The 24127-nt window shown below is 39.0% G+C and overlaps 1 protein-coding gene across 2 annotated transcripts in view; it reads right to left on the reverse strand.

Moving 5' to 3' along the window:
* PCCA (propionyl-CoA carboxylase subunit alpha) overlaps positions 1-24127 on the reverse strand; it is a 284928-nt gene that overhangs the window by 256293 nt on the left and 4508 nt on the right. For both annotated transcript variants that reach the window (XR_012633969.1, XM_074910938.1), the window contains exons 2-4: positions 20577-20654; positions 17383-17430; positions 17219-17287 (exon numbers count right to left, since the gene is read on the reverse strand). Coding sequence is in view for 1 of the 2 variants with exons in the window: in XM_074910938.1 (XP_074767039.1) it covers positions 17219-17287; positions 17383-17430; positions 20577-20654 (195 nt within the window). In the remaining variant the exon portion in view is untranslated. The remainder of the gene's footprint in view (positions 1-17218; positions 17288-17382; positions 17431-20576; positions 20655-24127) is intronic.

Below are 24127 nucleotides of genomic sequence, written 5' to 3' on the forward strand. Positions count from 1 at the left end.
TTTTGGTTTGGATTTTTTCCTCCCTCCAACCCACTAAATAAAGTCATATTTCCTGCTGACAGCAAATGATTGGTTTACCTATAACTCCAGGGGGTTTAACTATTCGTCCTTTAAGAAGCTTTGACAGTTTAACCTGCTGAGCTCACAGCACCCAAGGGAGGATCTTACTTGCTTGAGTTTTACTTCTGCTGCTGCTGACCACTAATACTGACTCCACATATAATGGATTTCAGTAACAACCTCCTACAGGTTAACGCTTTGGGTACTAGACATGATACTGCTTTAATTAAGTTAATACACGAAGGTTACAGTTTGGTAGAAAGTTTTATTAAATTTGGCAGTGCTTACAATAGCAGGAAAAGTGCACACACTCACCTGCCCAGCAGCTCTAGGATAAGTTTGCCTACATATATAATTCAGTTGGTTTATGGGTTTACACAACATTTTTTTAAGTGAACTTAGTTTATTAGTTCCATTTCCTCTAAACATGGATTTTTTTCAGCATAATTGATAAACTTATGATGGATACGAAATGGATGCCCCTAACCATGCTGGGCACAAAATGTGTCTACCCGGCATATAAGTAGTCCATGAACTTAAGGGATGTTAAGGGATGTTGGGTTTGTTTTTTTTTCACGGCAAGGCTTGGGGCATCCTGGTGGTGGAAAAGATTAGTATTTTTATTTCCTTGAAGCTAAGTTGCTAACATTAAAAATAAACTGTATATTTTAGCAAGATATTCTTTATGTAAAAGTTTAAAGATGTTAAAAATATCTAGTTGAAAGTGGGAAATAATGTTTACTGAAAGCAAACATTTGACAATACAAAAAGTGCAGACTGAAGAGGAACATGTTTAAATGTATTTTTCATACTAAGTATTCACTTTTTTTTTTTCAACACAGCACTTAAAAGCACATACTTCAAAAATCACAGGAAGAAGAGGTTATTTGTTAAAAATCTGGTATTAACTTTACCTGCAAAAACATCTATTTGTTGGATTTCATTTTATTTTTTGTAAAAGTACACAATCTGACAGACACTCTACAGAGTAATAATGAAGCAGCATGGGAGCCATTTAATATATTTCTTGATTAACTCATTGCCTGTCCAGTTCTCATACAGACATGTGCTCACATGTCATAATCGTCATAACTCCCATCATCCCTACAGTTAACACACAAGCTCCTTGATTAGTGCACAACTCCCAGACGAGCCATTGCTAATGCTAAATAATTCCCTTCAGCCTCCTGCGACTATACCGCAGGCTCTCCAATTAAATATAATGTCTCTGATGAGCCATATTAATATGGACAAATTCCTGCCAGAGATTCTAGCCCACTCACTTTCACCAAAGAAGCAACTGAAATAAAAAGAAGAAAGCTGTATACATTAAAATTAGCTGAAAGAAGAGTTTTGCCATGAGGCTTTAATGATAAAACTTTGCTGTCACAAGTACGTTATTCTGGGAGGTATCCAGGAGACTGGCATATTAATACAAGTTTACTGATAAATGAAAATGAGTAAATTACCATTTTAATAATTGAAAAGCAAGCATGTAAAACAGATAGCTTTCCAATCAGTTAATTACAATTAGCAATATCTAATCACATGTGATAAAATTAACTACAGAAATACACAGATCACTTGCTGTTGGTATGGCAATTATATTAATTATATAATATGTGGTCTTGTGCATTAAGCATCATTTGAAACACTGGCATAGCTGTACACACCTACACAAAAGGGTTTTTTCAGGTTATACAAATATTTCAGTAAAGACCCATGCATAAAATTTTCAAAACTTGCACCAAGAAACCACCATGCTTGCTAAAAGCCTGCTGCAGCATCACAGATTAGAATATAAAGTCCACATATTTTAAGATACTTACGTATGCACCAAGCAACATTAATGCTTTAAGAATAAAAAGGAGCCAGTCACAGGTCAAATATACAGAAGCCAAATTATGGTCATTACCCCTCTTGAAAATGGGAAGATTCACTGGAAAACTCAACCTTTTCAGTGCACACTGGGATTCCTTAACATTATTTAACTCAAATTGCTGTCATTAGCTGGAAATTCACTACTCATATTTCATTAAAATCACAAGGAATTCCTAGTCCTTACAGCAGAGAGTCTGATGATGTCCTTAACCATAGTGCTGACCCTCTCACTAGAAGACGTATCAACAAAGGACATGTAAATAGACTGTTACAGAAGTATCCTTTAGTAGTTTTAAATATTGCTTGCAACAGCACAAATTGTAAGATATTCAAATAGCCCCCATGAAATTTTGATAAGCTCTTCCCCAAGGTCCTTGCACCTTCATCCTTACACTAATGCACTTCATCTTCATTTACCTGATCATTAGTTTCCCGTTTGTTCAGCTGGAAACCAACACACACTAATTACTTTGACATCACAAAGTCCTATCTGTCTTCACCACCTCCCCAGACAGCAGGGAGAAATTATCAAGGGTAGGCATGATAATATCCTGATAAATGATGATTCACATCACCTTACTGTCAATCATCCAGAAGTGCTCACGCAAGATACCACTCAATCTCATTACTGAATCCTAGGGCTAAGAGTACAATACACACCAGGAGTCATATTTCAAACAGCAGGCCACCTGGGTAAGATGCAGCTCTCAGATTTTCATGAATTTTGTTGGCTTTTTGTTTTAACACAGTAAATGTAAAATATTCATATATTTTACCATGTATATATATGCTGGCAGAAAAGGACATGCTGAAATCAAGGCAATTCATCTTGAGGGTTCAAGTGAGGAAAAAAAAAATAGGTTCTTTGGAGGGGAGGAGAAGGACAGGTAAATCTCATTAATTTAAGAAAATTAAACCCATCTGAAGTTTCAAAGTTCAGTTTCATGATTTAAGCATCCTTCTGCTGAAACAATATAAATGCATTCAGAGCTCTGAAAGAATCAATGCTAGCTTTGAAACTCATTAACATTGGCAAAGTTTGGTTTTTTCTGTGACAGAAAGAAGATACTCATAAAAGCAATGGTCCTGCTTTGATAAATAGCCAGGGGGAAGAGGAAGAAATCAGTCCAGAAGTGAAATGAAAACTTAGCTGCTTTTTCAGAAAAGATCACCTCTTTCCCTACTTCCAAATTAGTATCATCCTTCAGCTCTCTCAGTCTAATTAGACACATAAATAAAGCAACCTCCAATAGATAAACACCCCGGAATTAGTGCTGAATTTCTTTATGCTAAGGAATGGGGCAGGAACAACACATACCATCTCCTAGGTTTGTAACACACTCAATTTTCTTGCCCAAGGTAGATCATTCACCACCAGTAAACTTGCATGACGACCCACCATACATTGAACAACACGATCAATCACTGATGGAACAGACGAGGGAGAAGAGGAAAACAAGACTGAAACAATACAGACAAAAAGTGTGAGTGAATTCCACAACCACGTGTGGTTCTGCTAGTCACTACCAGGGAGAAGAAAAATAGTCTGAGGACCAAAAATTGAACTGGCAGCACTATGAAAACAAAGAGTAGGCATCAAAAGAATAAAGAAAGTAAGTACTAAGGTGCACATTCTACCATTCCACTGTTTTTCTGGCTGAATACACTTTAAACACTCAGTGCAAGTCAGGGGAGCAGAGCGCTCCCTTGCAAGTATGGATGATACTGCTACAGGCACGCCGGTGCAGCATCTGACTGCCTGCCCACACAACTGAGCCTGAACTTGGCAGGAACCCTCACATACACTTTCTTGCACCTCCGCTGCCCCAGACTGTTTGAAATATGATCGTACACTCACAATGAAACCCTTGTCCTATTTCAAAGTACTCTCCTGTGGGGCTACACAGGACAGGGAACAACTTACAGGCTCCTGTTCAGATAATATTAGCATAACATTTTTCAAGGAAAAACTCAGAGGACCTGCTCTAAAATATATGTAAATGCAAATATAACAGAAATGCAAAGCTCCATAAGAACCCTGAATGAAATCATTTAGGTGTGGCTGCACTACCTACCTGACACATAACACTATCTGAAGTCTACCTTTCAGAGCAGCTGTGGATTACTAACAAAGTTCGAAGGCCAAGAGTTCTTCACAAGCTTCCTGTCAAAATACCCACTCTAACAAAAGCCAGATTCTACTCTACACATGCACACAGATTTCTCATTCCCAAGTCTGTGACCAACACCCATCACCTCTTTGGCACAATCTACATTAAGGTTGGCTTATCAAACTTACATTACCAACCTTAACTATCATACTTAGCATGCTAGAGAGGTGATTCTACAACAATTTGGCCCAGAAAGATTAAACACAACATGCTCAGACATCAGAACTTGAAGCATTTTTCCCCCCTCAAGAACCAAAAAGTCTGAAAATAAAACATAACCTAGTATCTCTAGCACATCAAGCAGGGGAAAATTATGAGCAAAAACAATGTTGGGGTTTTTTTCTCCACTGAACACAACCTCAGTGCTCTCCTCCCTAGATTTAGGAAAGGCCTGCTAGGAATGAACAAATAAACTAAAAATGATGCTTTAGTTTACAGAAGTGGATCACTTAAGACCAAGAAGAAGCCAGCAACTCAGACCAGAATATACCACTTCAAAAATGCTTCAAAGCTACAAAATTTTAGAAAGGTCATTCCATTATGAACTTCATATAGAAATGGGTTGAATTTTCATTTTAATTAAAAAACAAACAGCCACCTTCATCTCAGACTTACTACACCTCTAATTTCTTAAATAGCATACAATCTAACTGCACCTTGAGAAGGCCACCATTGGCTTAACTGTTTGGAAGTCATACAGTTAAATTCTTCTTCAGAAAGAATATCGGTGCAGAGAATACACAGGCATGCATGTCTGCAAAATGAATTTACAATAGCTAATGTGCTAGCTTTACTCCCAAAAATCTGAGGGCAGAAAACTGTAACAGTTACTGTATTCGTTACTTCAGCTGATGGAAATACGACATTCTAGCAGTTGAAGACCTTCTTTAAAAGGCATATCTTCAAAAACTTTGTTTAAATTTCTTTATGTTATGGCTATGACAGTTGCCTTACAAAAAAATTTTAACACAGCAGTATCACTTCTTCAATCTCATTAGCCTAATTTTTAAAAAATAGCTTTCAGAACTAATTCACACAGAAAAACCATACACTCTTATTTTTGTTCTCTAAGTTTTAAAAGAAAATTCTCTGCAGAAAGAGGAAAAAACTAGCACAAATTCTACTATTGGGTGAATACTGAGTTGTACACCTTAAGATGCAAAAACTACATCTTTTAAGTTATGGGAAGTTAACTTGCAGTAGAATTACAGTATTTCCTCTAAAGAAAAAAAAAGTAAATGGGAAACTGCTGTCAACAAGTGTCACTAATGCAGAGCTCACAGTCTACAAGATTATCTGTCAATCTTCAGCTCCACAGATACTAAACAAGAAGCACATGACAAAACTTCAGACTCCATTTAACCCATATTCAAGGCTGAATTGTATTCAGAGTCTAAAAACTCTGCAAAACATTCAGTGAGCAAAAATGGAATACAAAATACCCTTCAACTGTAACTGATTCACAAGAAAAATAAAGTCAGATTTACCATTAAAATTCAGGTTATTGCAAAAAAACCCAATATTCATACAGCTAAAATCTCTTCCACATTATAGTCATAACTTCATATTTACAGAGAACAGTGACATATTTGAGGTAGCTACAGATCCTCTACATACTTTTACCAAATAAAAGCTAACATTGATCTAAAAACATATGAAACAACATTATCATTAAAATGACAAAACACAACAGCAAAGTCCATATTAGTACTGAGGTCTTGTAAAATTACAGCTTTGAATTCATCATTTAATTACTGAATAAAGAATCACCAACTGCTGAATTTATCCGGTATTACATACAGCATAAAAAACGGCTTTTCAAACCAAAAGTACAGAGATGTTACAGTAGTTTCCACAGTTCTCAAAAATTTTGCTACGCTTAGCAAGATAAACACCACAAATATATAAATAGTTCAAAGTTTCAATCAATCTTACAAGTGAGGAGCAAGAAAAGCAGTACCTTGCTGAAAGCATAAGAGAAGAAACAAAGGAACAGCTATGGTTTCTCAAATCCCAGCAGCAGGTCCCTGTGGCAGACAGCGGGGCTGCCCAAGCCCAACCATTCTGCATTTCATTCTCCTCTACAACAAGCAGGGTTCGGGACACTGGGGTCAGGCCTTATCAGGCAGCAGTGCTCAAAGGCAACTCCTCAACCACTGTCCCTTCCCTCCCTGACAAATGGTTTTCAGCCGCTAAAAACATACGAGCAACCAGTACTAAGTCATCCACATTCAAAGGCATTTGGGATCCTTTCTGACAGCATGAGTGAGAGGCCTTGGAAGACGCCAACAGGCAGGCCAAGCCAGGCAGGCTTCCAGCACCAAGCCTTCACCGCACCAGGCAGCAGAACTGCCAGGGCCCTTATGCCAGAAGAACATAGTACTTAAAACTCGCTATCACAGGGGTTCTTTTTCACTCCCATGCCCTCTCCCCAACACCTTTTTTTTCAGAAGCTGAGGACTGGATTCCTGTTCGTTTCCAACACATTCAAAGTACCAGCTTCTCACCTCCACAAAGCACAAACATTATCCAGGCAATATAACCACGTTTGTCACATTCAGGAAAAGACTTTAAGAAAAACAAATTCTGCAACAGCAGGGAGATGCAGCCACCCCACACAAGACACCTGTCCTGTTAGTTCTTCAAGACAAACTCCTTCACTTATAAAACAAAAACAAGCCAAACAAAAATCAGGCTCAGCAAATTAACTTTTTCCTGGGTTCAGAGACATTTCTAGGAAACTGACAATTTCAATACTGAACCAATAGTAGCATCCAGAAGAGCTAATTAATTGCAACAGCTGTACGCATTGGAACAAAACCACCACTCAAAAGTAGAGCTGAAAAGCTTTCAAACAGCTAAAGGACCATATACAAAATCGGAAAGTGTTAAGCACAAGATCAGCAAAATTATGTAGGAAAGTGTCATAAACAAGAGCTATTATTTAACTTTCTACACATTATTCTTCAAATTTTACACTCAACTTTTATTAAAATTGAGAGACAACTAGAGACTTACATGTAATCATTATTAATTTTTTTTACCTTTTCAAAATCACATGAGTATTTTTGGTAATTGTATATGCCAAGGAAAACCCTCACTGAAAGAAAGCTTCCCCAATTCTGAACCTTCAGCCATGGGTGACAACCAATTTAAAAAAAAAAATCCCACAGGTAAAGAAGCAGGTCATACTTCCATAATAAGCATTCAAGTTATAAGTGAAGAGGCATTCCTTTTCTCATCAAATATGATTCCATAAATGGTGAAAGAGATAGATTACTTCTTTCACACTGTACAGCCAAAAACTATTGACTAATCATGTATTTGCCTAATTGACAACATAATACAAATTAACTTAGTCTATTTTGCTTTTACTTGCATAAATTTAGTTCCCATCCCATGGGTTTTTAAAAAAAAAACAATAAACAGAAGTGAACAATAACTGAGGTTGGATAAGACCTCTAAAGAGCTGATCCAATTTTTCATTGACTTTGTAGTTTAGCTAGGTCAACTGCCTCAAATTCAGCTGCTAAGATACTACAGGACACATTTAAGAGCCCTGGAAAAGCCAAGGTAGTTGTCATGACTGGCTCCAAGGATGAAAAAGAGCAGTGGATATCAAAGATGGTGTCCTGGTTTGAGTGAGTGGCAACAGTTTTTTGGTAGCAGGGGAGGGGGCTACAGCAGTGGCCCCCTGTGAGAAGCTTCTTGAAGCTCCCCCGGCTCCAAGTCAGATCTGCCTCTGGAACAAGACTGAGCCAATCTCAGACAGGTAAGCAGCCTGGATCCATTTAACAAAAGGCTGCACGTCATAGTGCCAACACAAGTGTCAGGTACACAAAAGATAGGAAGGTAAAAAGGGGAGAGAACTACTCTTAGTAGGCAGCAGAGACTTCACAAAAAATCTGCCTCGGGTCCATCTCTGTCTAGAAGTCATCCTAATAGTAAAAGGAAATTCAGTCCAGGACCTTCTGACCAGTATTTACACCCACACAGACAAGAAATTAGATAGTATTACCAAATATCATTGCTCATGAATAGTGCCTCAAGACATCATCCTTGAATCTCCACAGCCACAGCTAATAACGAATAGCACAGCTGGGACACAGGAGCAACAGATGAAACAGTTGCTGCTGAAGACCTGGGTGAAGGCCGAAGTCAGGAAAGGCAGGACACTCAGAAAGCCTCAGAGGAGAAGGGGTCCAAGGACCTTTTGTTCTCGTCTCTGAGGGGGTGAGGCAGCAGGAAACCCTCACACTGCAGCACCTCTTTTACAGACAAGCATGATACAACTATCTTTTTTGGTCACACTGACCATGTTTAATTGCATGAAAGTTACTACATACAGCACTTTCCACCACCTCTGGAAAGGTCGAGATGTTAGCACAAGCAAAATGGACTACAACAGGTGGACACCCACTTGGTTTCTTGGGGCAATTCACTGCAGTAAGCACAGTAAGTTTGAGCCAGCAGTATGGCAGCAGGAGCCATTGATTCAGAGCTGCCAATGACAATATTTCAAGCGGTGTCCTCTGCAAACACTCGTGGCTTCAAAGGAAGGAGCTGCCGGCTCTTCCCCTGCCTCCCAAGAAAAAGTCTTCAGAACAAGTGAAGCTGAGTGACTTCAATCCTGCTTGGCCTGTTGCTTAAACTTTGAGGTTGATCACTGAGGTACCTGTACATCTCTCCAAACCCCAGAGCTCTGGGTACAGTGTCAGAGCATTGCAGCTAGCAAGGCAACAGAAGTCAGTTTAACTGATGGCTGACCTACTCCCAACTCATCACGCTTCCAATACGTGGCTCCAGCATCTGTCAGACATTCCACTGAAATATTTTAGCATACTAAATCAGTAGAAAAAAAAAATGTTAACCAACTTGACAAATAAGGTGTCTGGTGTGTTCAGAGCACTGAAACAGCTCAGCACAAGGTCAGAAAAATACTAGAGGAAGAAAGGGCCCAGAAGGGCAGTACCATGCAAGTAATTAGAGCAGCTTCAGTGTACATTAGCATTTAAGTTCAAATCAGGACTGCATTTTTTTTAAGTTAATCTCTCAGTCGTCCCCACTTACGACACATTTCTCTCCAACACACAGCTGTCTCAGAACACATGAACTGGTTATCTTCCAGGCAAAACTCAACCAAAAGATCCAGTTCAGCAAGCACATCAAACCTCCAGTAGCAGGCACCAAGTTCACAGCACCAGACTAGAACCAGAGATGCTAAAAGGCAGGCTGCAAGGACACCATGTCTTCAGCATGAACCATTTCACCCTAGATACACTCCTGTTACTCTACATTACCTACTGATGCAGACAGTCATCAGCACCCACCGAACCACTGCTTCACTCTCCACAGCACAGAGCACCTCCACATTTAAGTTGCAACTAAATTCTCTGACTGGACTTCAAAGTTTTCCTTCCTCAAGGATAATTCATTACAACTTCTGACAACCAGCTCCCCCAAATGAGCTTTATGTCAAGAAATTAATTTTAATCCATCCTTCAAATAAATCATCTTGGTAATTAAATAACCCTCCCCACAAAGGTCAAAAGATCTGGATTCAATTCCCTCTTTCCAATGCATACTTCCCACCTCCAAGAAAGTGTCCCAAAAAGGGCTGCAGCATGATGCTTAAAGTATTCTACCCTACACCCTTCCTCTCCTATTCAACATCAGTTTCAACCAGAATCCAACACAAGCAACATTTTGACTTAGCCACACTGCACAAAAGGAGTCTGACCCGTTCCAAAGGTCATATATTCATTTCACATCATCCTATCACTGAATAAAAGTTACTGAAGAACAAGTTGAAATTTTAGGACTCTTGTATTGCTCCTCATAGCTAATCAAAAACTGATTATCTGCTCATCAGCAGTGCCTTCCATCAATTCACTCAGCCTAGAAGCAACAATACAGTTTTGCAAAGAAAAAGCAGACTACACTTGGCAAGATAAAATTCTGAACAAAAACACACTCATTCCATAGAGGTATGTGAGTCTTCACAGGATGACCACCACTTAGATCTCTTACGCTTTACACAACTGTTCAATAGTTCACCCAACAAAGCAAGGGGACAGGATAGTAACATCACCTCTACCATGTCTTGTGGAGAAATACACGATGTGCTGTCTTGTTTTTTTTTTAAAAAAAAAAAAAGGTAAATACACTGAGGGAAGAACAGTACATCAACTAGAGACCCTAAAGTTTCCTTGGTGTGATTTGGCACATTCCTATTCTGCACACCTCGCAAACACCACCATTTTTGAAGAGTGAACTTCTCCAGACAGTACATGGAGGAAGAGTCCATTCTATACACTCTAGACAACAGTCTGGGAATTGTGTGTTTAAACAAGACATTAAAATATTAGAGTTTCCTTTTCATATAGGTACTTCAACAGATCTCAAGTTATCTGAGCACAAACTCCTGAAGTGCCATTGGGAGGCAATAAGCTGTCAAAATGACTGAATTTCTACTTTTGTAGCAGATGCTGGAAGAAAACTTTGCATATTTTAAAGAAGTAAACAGCAAAAAAATGAGTGAGTTTGGACAAACTTTAAGACCTCTGTACCTGTAAGTTAGTTACAAGGAAAGAATACTCAGTTTTGGATAAACTTTCATTTTTCAATCCAATTATTTTAGATTAAAACTTAAATGCCAAATTCCCCCACTTCCCCCACAGTATTCATTTTTGCCAACTAGATTTCTTAAGAACAAAAGAACCTGACAGCATCCCATTAAGCTACAGGGAAGTCTTCAGCAAAATTCAAAGTTTTCATTGTTTCAGCCAAAAGCTCAACTTATTCACCCAAATTCATTCATCTCAATACAGACTTGGTATAGAAGCTTACAAACTTAATCAGCTTTGCCATTTTCCTAAACTACATTTCCCCCAAACTTCCTTCTGAAATACTGCCTCAGACTCCAGGCTTTTAAAAAAGCAATAAAGTTAGGAAAGGAATATAGATCTTTCATTTCTAGGTCATTTGATTTTTTTTTGGTTTTTTGGTCACTCAAAAGACTACAATTTCTGGATAACAGCTGAATTCTCTGCAATTACTTCACATGAATAAAAGCATTTGCATCATTTTTGGTTTAATATTTATCTAGCAGAACAAGATGATCTGCAAAAGCTAAAAACATTTGGAGATGTCTAGGTGTAAGGCAATTTAATACAATAACACCTGAAGTCTTAAGTGACTGACAGAAAAAAAAAAACTATATTAAAGAAGTATAACTAACCGTCCACTACTCCGTAAAGTTTTAATAGTTTACATTACTTTCCCATGGGATTTTTTCAGTCATTTATAGTTCATTGCTTCGTATGGCTATAGAGTCCCTGCTGTGTTAAAAAATGCCAAATAAAATTATATCTCATTCACTGCTTTATGCTATACCTTCTTTTGTTCAGATCCAATTAGTGAAAGCTTGTTCTTCATTTATCATACTTTTAGCTGATTACATTAGGCATTACAATAGTTCTCTAGCTTTCCTTGACAATGTTTGCACCATCAGTGTTACATTTATGGTTGAGAAGGCTCTTTCATCTTAACCCTCTATTCCAATCAGTTCAGGGGGAAAAAGTACATACGATTACTCTTGTTCAGCCGGAACTTCTTTGCTTGTTTTCTCATCCCAAAAATAATTCCACCAGATGTTTTAATTAAAAAAAATTTCCAAATTCTATTGGTCCTTCCCCACTTTACCTATCCAAGTGTAAAGAACTAGCGTTTTGCAAGCTGAACTCTGAAGTGGGGGGGGTGGGGAAACCAGCATTTTGAACAGTATACAATTTCAGATGTATATAGATATATTCAAATATAACAGATGTAATAAAAAGTATTAGTCAGGATTTTCAAGATCCTAAAAGCATCCATTATGACCTACTTTTCTGAACATACTCAGTAGCACATGAGCAACTGTATGCTCTATGGGGGTCTCAGTAGCCATTTTGCCAGGCTGTTTTCCCCAGTCATCACAATGATTTTGCTTCAGGACAGTTGTTAAAGCAGCAACTTCTCTTCCACTGCACAAATAACTTCAGACAATCTTTCTTCTCCGTTCACACCCCCTACCACCTCCACAAAGGTAAAGGTAAATGTAATTGTCTTGGTTTTGGCTGGAATAAAATTAATTTTCTTCCTACTAGCTGATACAGCGCTGTGTTTTGAATTCAGTGGGAGAATAATGTTGATAACACACTGATGTTTTAGTTGTTAAGTAGCACTTATCCTAAATGAAGGATTTTTCCATTTTCCATACTCTGCCAGCGAGAAGGTGCACAAGAAGCTGGGAGAGAGCATGGCCAGGACAGCTGACCTGAACTAGCCAAAGGGATATTCCATACCACAGAGCCTCATGCTCAGTATATAAACTGGGGGGAGTTGGCTGGGGGGGACAGATTACTGCTCAGGCATCACCCAGCGGGTGGTAAGCAACTGCACTGTGCATCTCTTGGGTTTTATTTCTCTTTGTTATATTCCTTTTCATTGTAATTATTTTTTGTTATTATTATATTTTATTTTAGTTATTAAACCATTCTTATCTCAACTCACAATTTTTACTTTTTTTCAATCCTCCTCCCCATCCCACTGGGAGGGGGGAAGTGAGTGAGTGGCTGCGTGGTGTTTAGTTGCTACCTGGGGTGAAAATTATGACAGTAATCCAATGCCATTTAATACCATTTCTGGCTACCTGTAACTCTGCATCCAGAAGTCTCTGAAGTCACCCAACTCCTTTTAAGGTTGGTTCATGTTCCCTTCCTCATCACCTTACCAATTTTAACCCTCAGAAGTCCTTCAGATCTTCAGTCATTTTTTAAATTAAGAGCACAGATCAATATTTTGTTCTTTGTATTTTCCTTCTTCAGGTAGACTTTATTCAGCTCTTGACAGGTTGTTCAATTTTTGCCACATTCCCAATTTCTAACAGCCCTTTCTGCTGCTTCCTGCTCATAACAGCAAAGCTTTAATTTACTGAAATGTAAATTCCTTTGTACTGTTATAGTTTAGTTACTAGTCATATATTAATGAAAGAGATGTCAAAGTTAATATTGCTCTAACAGCATACTCAAGATACTTACCATGGTGCTCCACAGAAACCAAGTCTGAAAAACAAGCAGTAGTTTCACTGAAAATCTGTATGTATTTCAACTATTCCCACCACCTCTATTCAGCACTGTAAACTCCACAAGGATTTTGGAGAATATTTAAGTTAAAAAGTGAAAGAAAATTTGAATATTCAACAAAAAAATTTCCAAAATAAAGTTCTAGGATAAGATTATTCATTAGTGAGTCTTACAGTATCTTTATTCAAAGACCAATGATTTTAAGATCGTGTATACAATTCCTACCCAAGTGCCCGTGAAACTTAGGTCATTTATGCATATCACACTGGATGGGGAATAACTTAGAATCCATTACTGAAGAGCCTGAATTGCTAGATACCTTGTGACTGGTTTTTCACACACACACCCCTAAATATTTATTGAGCACACTCAAGGAACCCTGCATCAGTTCAATTTCAGTTGTTTTCAACCAGTATGAAAGAAGGGAAAGCCAGAGAGATGTAACAGTCTGGTCTGCCCTCCTATTACAGTTATACCTGTAAAAATGAATTAGTATTAAGAGATCAGACTACCTGTATTTCAGTGAATAGCTACACAAGTAACAGCCAGTAATAGTCCCTTATTACATTACATCTCAAAGGTTACTCTAAGTTCTAAACAGAAAAATTATCTACTCCAATTAACGCTATTTCTAAACACTTTAATAAAAACATTTTTGTAAACCATCCCAACCTCCTCTAGTCACTTAAAACCAGGTCCCCCTAATTTTAGTAAAGAAACAGCTTTGGGATGGGCAATTCGTTCAGCTGCATACCTTTAAATTTATTTCTGCCTTTGGTACAATGACCATCATCATCAGGGTAGCTGCCTATGATACTCACTACCCTTTCAATACAAGTCTTGAAGGAGTGAGGGACGTCTTGCTTAATCCTGTCAAGCACAAAATCAAAAGGACATTCACAACTCTTCTGCAGCATCCCACCACTAAGCAAACAGTTTTTTCCTAGCTACATAAGGACAGAGGTTGCTTTGGCAGGTTGCATCAGCTCCCAAGTATGATTTCAGTGTCTGAGACCTTGCTACCACTGGTATAACCAAAGAGGCAGCTCAACACAAATGAACAAGTCCTACAAAATGACATTGAATTACTCAAGTGTGTCCAGAGAAGGGCAACGAAGCTGGTGCAGTGTCTGGAGCAAGAGAAGAGGAGGCTGAGGGGAGACCTCATCGCCCTCTACAGCTACCTGAAAGGAGGATGCAGAGAGCTGGGGATGGGTCTCTTTAAGCCAGTAATAAGCGATAGGACAAGAGGTAATGGCCTCAAGTTATGCCAGGGAAGGTTCAGACTTGATGTCAGGAAGTATTTATTTACAGAATGGGTTGTGAGATGTTGAAATGGGCTGCCCAGGGAGGTGGTGGAGTCCCCATCCCTGGAGGTATTTAAGAGTAGAGTCAACATAGCACTGAGGGATCTGGTGTAGTTGGGAACTGTCAGTGTTAGGTTAATGGTTGGACTGGATGTTCTTCAAGGTCTTTTCCAACCTAGACAATTCTGTGATTCTGTGAACAACAACAGGCAAACATGATTTGTTACTTCATTGTAAGTAACACAGTCAAAGACTTTGGCCTCTGAACCAAAATCATCCAAACTGGCAGTCGCACACATCACTGCAATGGCCAGGTCATTCCCACAAACAATGAATAACTGGAGATATCTGAGTCACTAAAACAGATGACATTAGTTAAACTATTTCCCAGCGTAAGCACCGAAGGTAGTGACTGAAGGATGTATGATGGACATACACAACATAGGTATAATTTGACAAAAAACCCCTAGCTTAGATTTAATACCACCACCCTATTTTAAGCACACAGAACAGCACTTCAAGTAGCCTTTCTCTCATTTTCCTTTAAATAATTGGATCTTCTTCAATGCACACAGCTAATGCTTAACCTTATACAGATAGGATTGGTTTTTAACTAAGGATCCAAAGAGCTAAGCAGACACTATCTCACCCTTACAGCACTTTGAGACTAAGTCCATGAACTCAAAATGCCAGTGTCTCATTTAATACACTTAATGTTATCTTTACAAACTGTTATGACTATATTAATGCATTTCAGAGATAGCAGCTTGGATTTCCTTTCTCTTACAAACTCTTGCAAATTAAAGACCCTATTTGTATTTTAAAGCTAAGACAGCACTGTACAGTGAAGCAGGGTAGACATTTTCAGCTTCTTTGTAATGCACCATTTGTACTCCCTTCCCTAAGGTCATGAGTTGTACTTTTTCCTGTCAATCTTATTCCCTCATTAGGTTCTTCAATCTTAATTTTCACTTACTACTTTCAGATTTTTTCATAGTCTCCAGCTCACAGCAGAGTCCACACACAATAAACAAAGTTATCCAGACACACTGGAGAGAAGACCAATTCATTTTCTCAAGTCTGTTCTAGACTGGTAGAACATGTTTTCTTTTTTTAAACAGCTTAAGTCTACTTTCAGAATGAATTCATGCCAGTGAACAAGGCTGTGCAATGCTGCTAAACAGCAAATCCATTTATCCTAACAGCAGATACCATACACATAAGATGGAATACAAGTACCCATCAACATGCTTCAGTTTTACTAGAGCGATCGCAGATTATGCCAAGTAGGCTGTATTCATATCCATGTAACCCTTGGCTTCCAACAGAATTAGAATTTACTATGATGTCTGACACCCATGCATTAAGAATTCATTTCACAGTCCACTGAGCACCCACAAGCTACTATACTCTCTCAGTTAGGGCTACCAGTTAAAATCCAGACCAAGCACACTCTTCATTCACCTCAGAAAGAATTACTTGGCATAGAAATCCAGCAGCAGGGCATTTGTCCTGTCTCAGAAAATCCAGTTTCAGTCGCTTGCTCTACCTACAGCCTTTTTATATGAACTGAGTCAATCATGTAAGAATAGGACCACAAAAGGACTTGGACAAAAGCACTGTCAAAGTCCAAAACTCCCAACAGTTCTCATCTTTCACTTAATGCTGAAAACACCCATGTTGTAACTACTTTCACAGATTCCATCAACCACGCTTCAGTTTTTCAATGTTGAGCAACCCATCACCTATATTCACAAGTCCCGTTCTGCATAAAATACACTTTTTTTTCACTGATAGCTTGTCTAAGGGATGTCTATTAAATCATAACACAGAGTTTTAACTCCCTTCCAGATTTCAACAAACTATTCCAGGACATGGGGGCACTCCCAGTCCTTTCTGCTATAGCAGTTCTTGCAGGCAAGAATAATACTATGTTCTCTCTAGTCAACAAGGATATGCAAGTATGACTACACTTGCTGTTATATCACAAAGGAAACAATCTTCCTATTCTTCCTACAAGCAACTTTAAATATTTTTAAAATAGAGAAGACGACACCACAAAACCTGAAAATAGGTGAGTAGCTATGCAAGTACCTTACTTGTCTAGATAGCCATTTTACCACCTTTCTGCCATGCTGCTGAATATTCAAAGCACATCAATATCCTCATCAAATGCAACAGCAGCTCCAAGAGGCCTGTTCAGCACACCTGGTAGGAGAGGGCATTCCTCTAGGAAGTAAGAAGCAATTAATTGGATTTACCAGGCACAGAAACAATTTATACCAAGTTCTATACCATCTCCTAAGATCCGCTTTTCATAGTCTTTTTTGTGTACATTAGCAAAGCAAAATTCAGGTTTCACTGCCACTCTTACACTTGGAACACTTATCTACCAGGTGTCACTGTCTAGCTTAAAGCAGGGAAAGAACAAGGTAACATTTAGAAGAGCAGAACACAGAAGAGTTCACACAAAAAACATGCTAATTACTTGTCCAATCCTCTTCCCCCTTGGTATCATCCCTCCTTTCAAGCACATGGAGGAAAAGAACATACACAGATACTTCAGAATCACCAACATGCCCACCCACAGTAATCAACAAGCCTACGTAACAGTTGCAAGCCTTGTTCAACTACCAAGAATCCCATCTAGCATTTGAATTCAAGTAGTACTTACAGCATTGGCATCAACATCACTGTGTATGGCAACTGTTTTAATCCCCATCTTCTTACATGTTTTGATGACCTACCACATAAGAAGTGACAATTATCAATATTTAAAATACCAATATCTTAAGAATTAACTACAAGAAGAAAAGAGTTTAAAAACTACATACTTACTCGGCATGCAATCTCCCCTCTGTTGGCAATAAGGAGTTTCTCAAAAGTCTGAAGGGAAAAAAAACAGTAAGAATCTTGAGATGAACGATACACAATCTTTTCTCCCTCCAGAAACATGCATTTTTTTCTTCCTCCACTTTCACTAAAACCCTGGTTTCTTCATGAGCTTGTAACTCTGAGATCACCTACTTTTAAAAGGGAACAATTAACAAGGGAACAATGATGATATAACATAAACAGTATGCTATACTAGATCTAACTAGCACACACACAGGTTCAGAAGAAAAAGGTTTTGACTATTAACACCAGTATTCCCTGGATCTCCTTGTCATGCACTGTGCAGGAACTAGAATTAGAGAGGCTCTAGGAGCCACTCAAGTCCAGAGAAGAGACATGCTGGCAGGTACAGTGGTCAGTGCCTCTAACAAGGACAGATGACCTGGAACACAATACTCATCTGTTATGGAAGATGTTTAAAAGATATTCCAATCATAAGGAGAAGAAGTTCCTCTCTGCCTAGGGCATGGAGGGCAAAAGACCAACACTTGCACCCTGTACAGGCATGCTTGCTGAGCTGGACCAGTCTTGCCCCTTCCTGTAGCTGAGCTTCATGTGAGGAACCTGACAAAATCCTGCAATGCCATGACAACACTGTTACACACTCAATACTAAGCAGCAATCAAGTGCAACAGAACAGCAAATCAAATTTATTAAACCCCCGAAATTCACTGTCACCTTTCACACTGGAGTGCACTTAATGCTGTAAATATACATTCAATAATGCTATTGTGCCTTTAAGAAGGGGATAACAAGCTGTCAGAAGTCCGTATGCCTTACACCCTAGGCAAAAAACTTCCCATTTAGAAAGAGTGGTGGAGGAGCAGAGTTGCTCAGCATAAAAATCTCATTGCTGGGATTAAGGGTTATTGCTGTCACTGGCCTTGCTACTAAATACACAGATGTGCTTTGATGCTGCACCTGCTTGGTTGTAAATATAGGCTGCCACTGAAAGGGACAGTCCTGCTTTAAGCCACCTACCCCACTGCTTTCCATGCAGCAGACCTAGCAGGGATGCAGCTTCAGGACATACCAGTTCACCACACTAATCCAACAGTTCTACGCTGCCTCCCACACTCCGAATCAAAAAGCAAGATAGGGAACCAGCAGGACTCCCCTTCAGGGGCAGCCTGCAGTCATACCAGGTGTGGTTTATCAAACTATATCCCAAGACATTTGATAGCTATTCTCCCTTCCCTACACCAAACTGCAAGTTTTCATATGGGCTGCAGGGAAAGGAAGTATTTCCACTGCAACAATGAAACTGTTTGTTATGCCCATAGTCATTAATTTGGAGAGGGAAAGAACATTGCAAAACCCCAACAGAAACTGCTATTGACAGACTGGGGTATATATTGCTTGCTCCCCTAGACCAAAGACATACCCGAGGTGCCCTTGACCAAATTTGTTTCTTCAAAGTCAGGGCTGAGCTGGCATCACATGATCAGTTTAAAAATACTACCATGTGATAAAAACGTCCAGAAATTTAACTGATAAAACCCTCCAGGTAACAGCTGCAGCAAGTTTCTATGGTAAATTCAGCCCAATCTGCTGAGGAATGCATACCACTGCCTAGTACACAGGCACGTGCGCAGCCCATTCACAAGACAGATCTTAAACATCTTTAAGCAAGCTCAATTATCAGAGGTACAAATACTGTAAGAACACAAGAGGAGCTAGCAATTTGTTTGGAAAGCTTTTTTAGGTGGGGACCTGGTCTAAAACCCAGTGCAAAAACTGAAAGGTTTACAATATGCTTACAGAAATTGTTCTGGATTTCAGCATTCTAGGTACCTGAAGCTTTTTAGGCATACAGATTTGAGCAGGAATAAAAACAAAGCTCCCCAATACCTGGCACTGAAAAGTTTAATGACTCAAATACTTCTCAAATACAACTAAATTCTTGGTATATAAGGGTTGTTTTATTAATCAAGTATGGTCACGGTGCAAAACAAGACTCAGAATCAAGATGTTAAGAATATTTGATATTCTTTTTAATTTTCTAATTCTGCAATAAAGACACTAACAGGAAGAAACTGAACTCTTGCTCCAAGAGTCTCAAATCCAGCATGTAAAAAAAAAATAAAAATCACATGATGCTTTGAAGTAACTTGCAGCATTTCTTTTTTATGTCTATTCCACTAATTAGCTTTAAAAGGTCTCTTATGAAAGTCTTGTCATTACAAACACAGTGGAAGGGGCAATGAATGGAAAAAGCATAAAAGCTTAAACTATCCGTAACAGGCAATGGCTGGAATGACATAGCTCCTAGTTTAGAGAAACCAAATACCCAGTTACATTGTCTAAACATAACTATGCCTTCAGAAAAGGAAGGGGACCTTGATTAAGCAAGGACCTTAGGAATACAGATTTCTTCAGAAGATTTCTTCTTAAGCCTTAGTTCTAGGTACATATTGTTTTTCCCTGTTTTCTAATACTGTTTCACTCCTGGTTAATTGCTTCTACCCTGGTATATAAGGGCAAGCCTATCAGTCCTGAATTGCCGGCATTCTTGCCCTTCAACATTAGCGTACCTTCAAGCCACGTTATTTTTCCAAGTGTGTAACTTTAGAGGCCATGCCAAGACAATCTCCCACAAGAAAAGTTTTTCTTGGCTCATAGCCATAAACTGAGATTGCTACTGCACAAATCCCAAAATGAGGATTTACTATTCTCTGCAGGCCTTAAAGGCCCACCTTTATCCAAGCACTAAAGTTCTCACCCCTGCATCAGATCATCTAACAATCATACTGCCACTATTGCGTAGTCTTCTTTCTGTGAAAAGCTTTTGGCTAGTCTAGCTCCCACATGTTTCAACAGGACTATATCTCCCACACCATGCCAAATATTAACAGCTGTTTCATAATTACAAGAAGTTCAGGCCAGTAAAATACTTTCCCAAGCTCACAATCACATATCCAGCCTCTTAAGGTATGCACTTGAGAAGTATACTGGAAAAGCAACTTCCTTTTTGATTTAAAAAAGGAAGAAAAACATGCTATTAAACCAGTGACTATACACAGCTTGTAATAGAACTACCGTTGTTAGTAGCAGCACAGGGGAGAGGATCGCTTTAAAAGCCAAGTGTCAGTGATAAAGTAAAATGTTAAAGAGAAAACATGCACCACACTACTTACCTTTTCATTTGGATCATACACAGAAGAATACCATTTATGTGAAGTTACAAGGCACCATCTTGAACACAGTGTTTCACACTACAGAAGAAAGAGGGAGTTAAACATTTTTCTCCTGCTACAGTATTCCAGCAAGATAAAAAACAGTTCATATACTGACATCTTGAGGAAACTCTTCCATATCCTTCCATTCCCCCACCATGTGGATGAAAGTTTATAAAGATCTGCCTTCCCCCAAGCACAAACCCAACAAACAGTAACCAAAAACAATTCAGAAGCTCCAGATACAAAGTCATGAAAGCCTCCATTATAGCATCTTCCTTCCTTCTTGTTCCAAGAAATACCTACCAAGAAGTTCTCAAAAGAGCACACATGCATCTGTCTGTACACACTGGGGATGAGGAGAGGCCTTCACTGCTAGGAAGCTGTTGGGCATCAAGCAGGTAAGGGACTGCGTCAATATAGAGAGCAAAAGCAGAACAGACTTCAGATGCCAGTTCAACTCCCAGTCTTCCCTACCATAACCCCTGACAGTGGTCTGAGAAAAAGAAGCCTCTTTCTGCTTTTCTCCAAGAATTCTGCTCTGAACCAACTTCTACAGAGACAGCTCCTATAGTTTAACAGTTTTACATGGTATGTCAGGAAAAAAGCAGCATACATGTGTTATTTCTAAGCAAACACGATAGATGATACAACAGATTTGCAAGTGTATCAAGGAGATTCAGACAGGTACTTCTCAGGCAGGTCAATTCACAACATAAGGGTAGCTACAGTTAACTGCAAACAAAAGTAATCAGACACATAAATTATTCCATACCAAAGCTGAATCAATACAGACAGCTCTGGGAGAACTATGCTTGCTCATCCAGTTGGAATCAAAAAGACTATAAAAAGCCTTAATACTGAATATTGTCTAGTAGGAAGCACAAAACAGCAGTGACTGGCAACTGCCAGAACTTGGAACCTGTCAATTCTGCCTGAAAGAACTGTTTTCAGAAATTGCAGAAATCTGAGGAAATAGTAAAGTAAAGGCGCTTCTATGAGAAGATCGGGGGGGGATTAATACTGACTACACTAGAAAGGAGGACAAAAAATAAGGAAGTATATGTTCATATAAAGAGGTCAATTAATTCATCTGCCCCTTCCACAACAGTAGTGAACATCGAATTTTATCAATTTTTCAATTATCTTAAGTTTACTGTAAGCTCATACTGGCTCTGAAGTACCAGTGGCTGGTAGTAACTGGAACAAGAACACTCCCTATACAGCTCTCTAGCTTGATCTAGTTTGAAGATACTTTCCATGTTGCATCACAGAAAGCTGAAACCAGCCAAGGATTGAGAAGGGCATCACGTTTGTAATACAACTGATATTACAATGTTATAAAGGAAAAACAATATATTTCAACACAAGTGCTGTAAAAGAAAGCCTTAGAGCACAGACACTACCTTATGAAGCTTGGTCTGAGCTGACATGAGTAGAAGAAAGCTGCTACAGCTTCACAAACCATTTAAATGCCAATCACTAGTGACAGACATAGCATACACTGTCCCAGGTAATCCAGATAAACTAAATTATTCTGGAACAATTCAGATATTCTTAATTATACCGGAAGAGTCAGTGGAAAGCAACTGTTCCACCCTGCTTCACATGCTGGGTTTTTTCCCCGTTCAGTTTTTTGTTTTGGTGTTGTTTTTTGTTTCTTTCATTTTTTCATTTCACTCTCCAAAAATAAAAACCAAAATAACAACCTGAAATGCAAATCATCTGATGTGCTGCAATCAGAACCACCAGAGGGTTGGGGTTTTTTTGCAGGGGTACATTATTCTTCGTCTGAGGACGTGACAGTACAAGCTGTTTCAGGCATTACAGAGGGAAGATACGGTTAAGGACAGAATTCTACCAACTGCAACCACATCTACCAGCCAGTCATTACGCCAAGTTTACAGCAAGACTGTTACACCATCAGTAACTGTACTGCAGTCTAGATCCCATCAGAGGAAAGAGCAAGGATGGCTATAGCAGAAGCAGCAGAATATACTCTCCTGCTCCAGAGCACACACAGTTAAGCAGACTGCGTCCCTTTTCTCTCAAACACTATTGACAAAAGAGCTTGTGGGACCACAAATAGTCTGAAGAAGGTCATACAGGACACACACAAAAAAAATCTCCACTGAGTTAATATTATTCATTGAACAAAGTGCTTGTTAAGGGTCAGTGGGGCTAATCTAAATACTTGCAGTTAGCTGGGGGTGGGGAAGGGGCAAGGGAGGAAAAGCTTCTGAACTTGTAAACACCTTTTACACAAAGCTAGTTTTGAATGCATATGAGGAGCCAGAAAAGCTATGCCACAGATGCAGACTGGAAGGAAAGGCTATGATGGGAAAATTAGTTAGCATTAAGTTTCAGAATCTTAGCCATGTGCCGTCTTGAAAAAAAGCCCTGTTCAAGCTTTTTATACAGAAAGTATAAAGGTACCAAGCAATTAAAAAACTGGAAAAGCATTAAACCACACTCAGCTCTGTTTTTACACTACAGAATTGGACAGATTTCACATAAAAATCTTGTAATAGCCTAACCTAATTATGCAGCTATGTTTAAAAACTTAACTACCTCCTCTCACACACGCACTAAAATCGCTTAGAGAAGTGGGTTCAGCCCTGAATTGAATACATGTGGGGTAATTTCCTAAAACAAATCAAGCCCATTGCTCAACTCAGATGCAGAATTCCAACTCTAATTCCCAGTTCTGGAAAGAAGGGGTTGTGGGATTTTGTATGTATCTATACCAATACACACTAAGGTTTAAAAGCTTGTATAATCTAGAATCCACTTCAAGAAAAAACTTTTTAGATGTCTGCTCCCAGCCACTATGAGCAATTAAGTACTTAAAAATAAACAGACGTGTTGTAAATAATGCACAGCTAGGGCCACAAAGGAACACTACTAAATTGCCATCTCCAAATCAGCAGCTACTCAGGTGTCACCTACCCCTGGGTTCCCAACTCCTGCTACAGGTAAGTTCATTAAAAGCTACACCAAAACCTGCAAAGAACTTTCCAACCACCAACCCAGCCAAGCCAATCTAACCCTCAAGCTACATTTTTAACCAGCTGCCTCCTCAAAACCACGTGTGTTCTATTATACCTTACATAAAAACATACTTCAGCTCAGAAGAGAGCCCAGAGAGCTCAGCTTGACCTAGTGACTTTTTTGTATCTTGCAAAACTAGGAGAGAGCAGTAGAGTCACTGAGTATAACCTATTTTTGTCATCACTTGTTACTTCAATTTGATAAAGGTTTTAACTCTTTAAAGTTCAAAAGTGCAGGCTATTCCTTTATGAGAGCTCAACTCTGGACTTCTGAGTTTGGCTTGGAGTTTCCCACCTTTAAGGAACCCTGAAATAACAGCTAGCGTTAGTACCGTATTTTGGAAAACCATCCTGCTTTATCTGTTAATTGCACAATAGCCAAAATGAGCTCAAACCCTACCAGCCGTAACAGTTATAAAATAAAAATCCAGCTACACAGTAATTTGTAGAACGGTACACTCA

Source organism: Athene noctua, chromosome 1 (genome assembly GCF_965140245.1).
Source record: "Athene noctua chromosome 1, bAthNoc1.hap1.1, whole genome shotgun sequence".
NCBI classification, from domain to species: domain Eukaryota; kingdom Metazoa; phylum Chordata; class Aves; order Strigiformes; family Strigidae; genus Athene; species Athene noctua.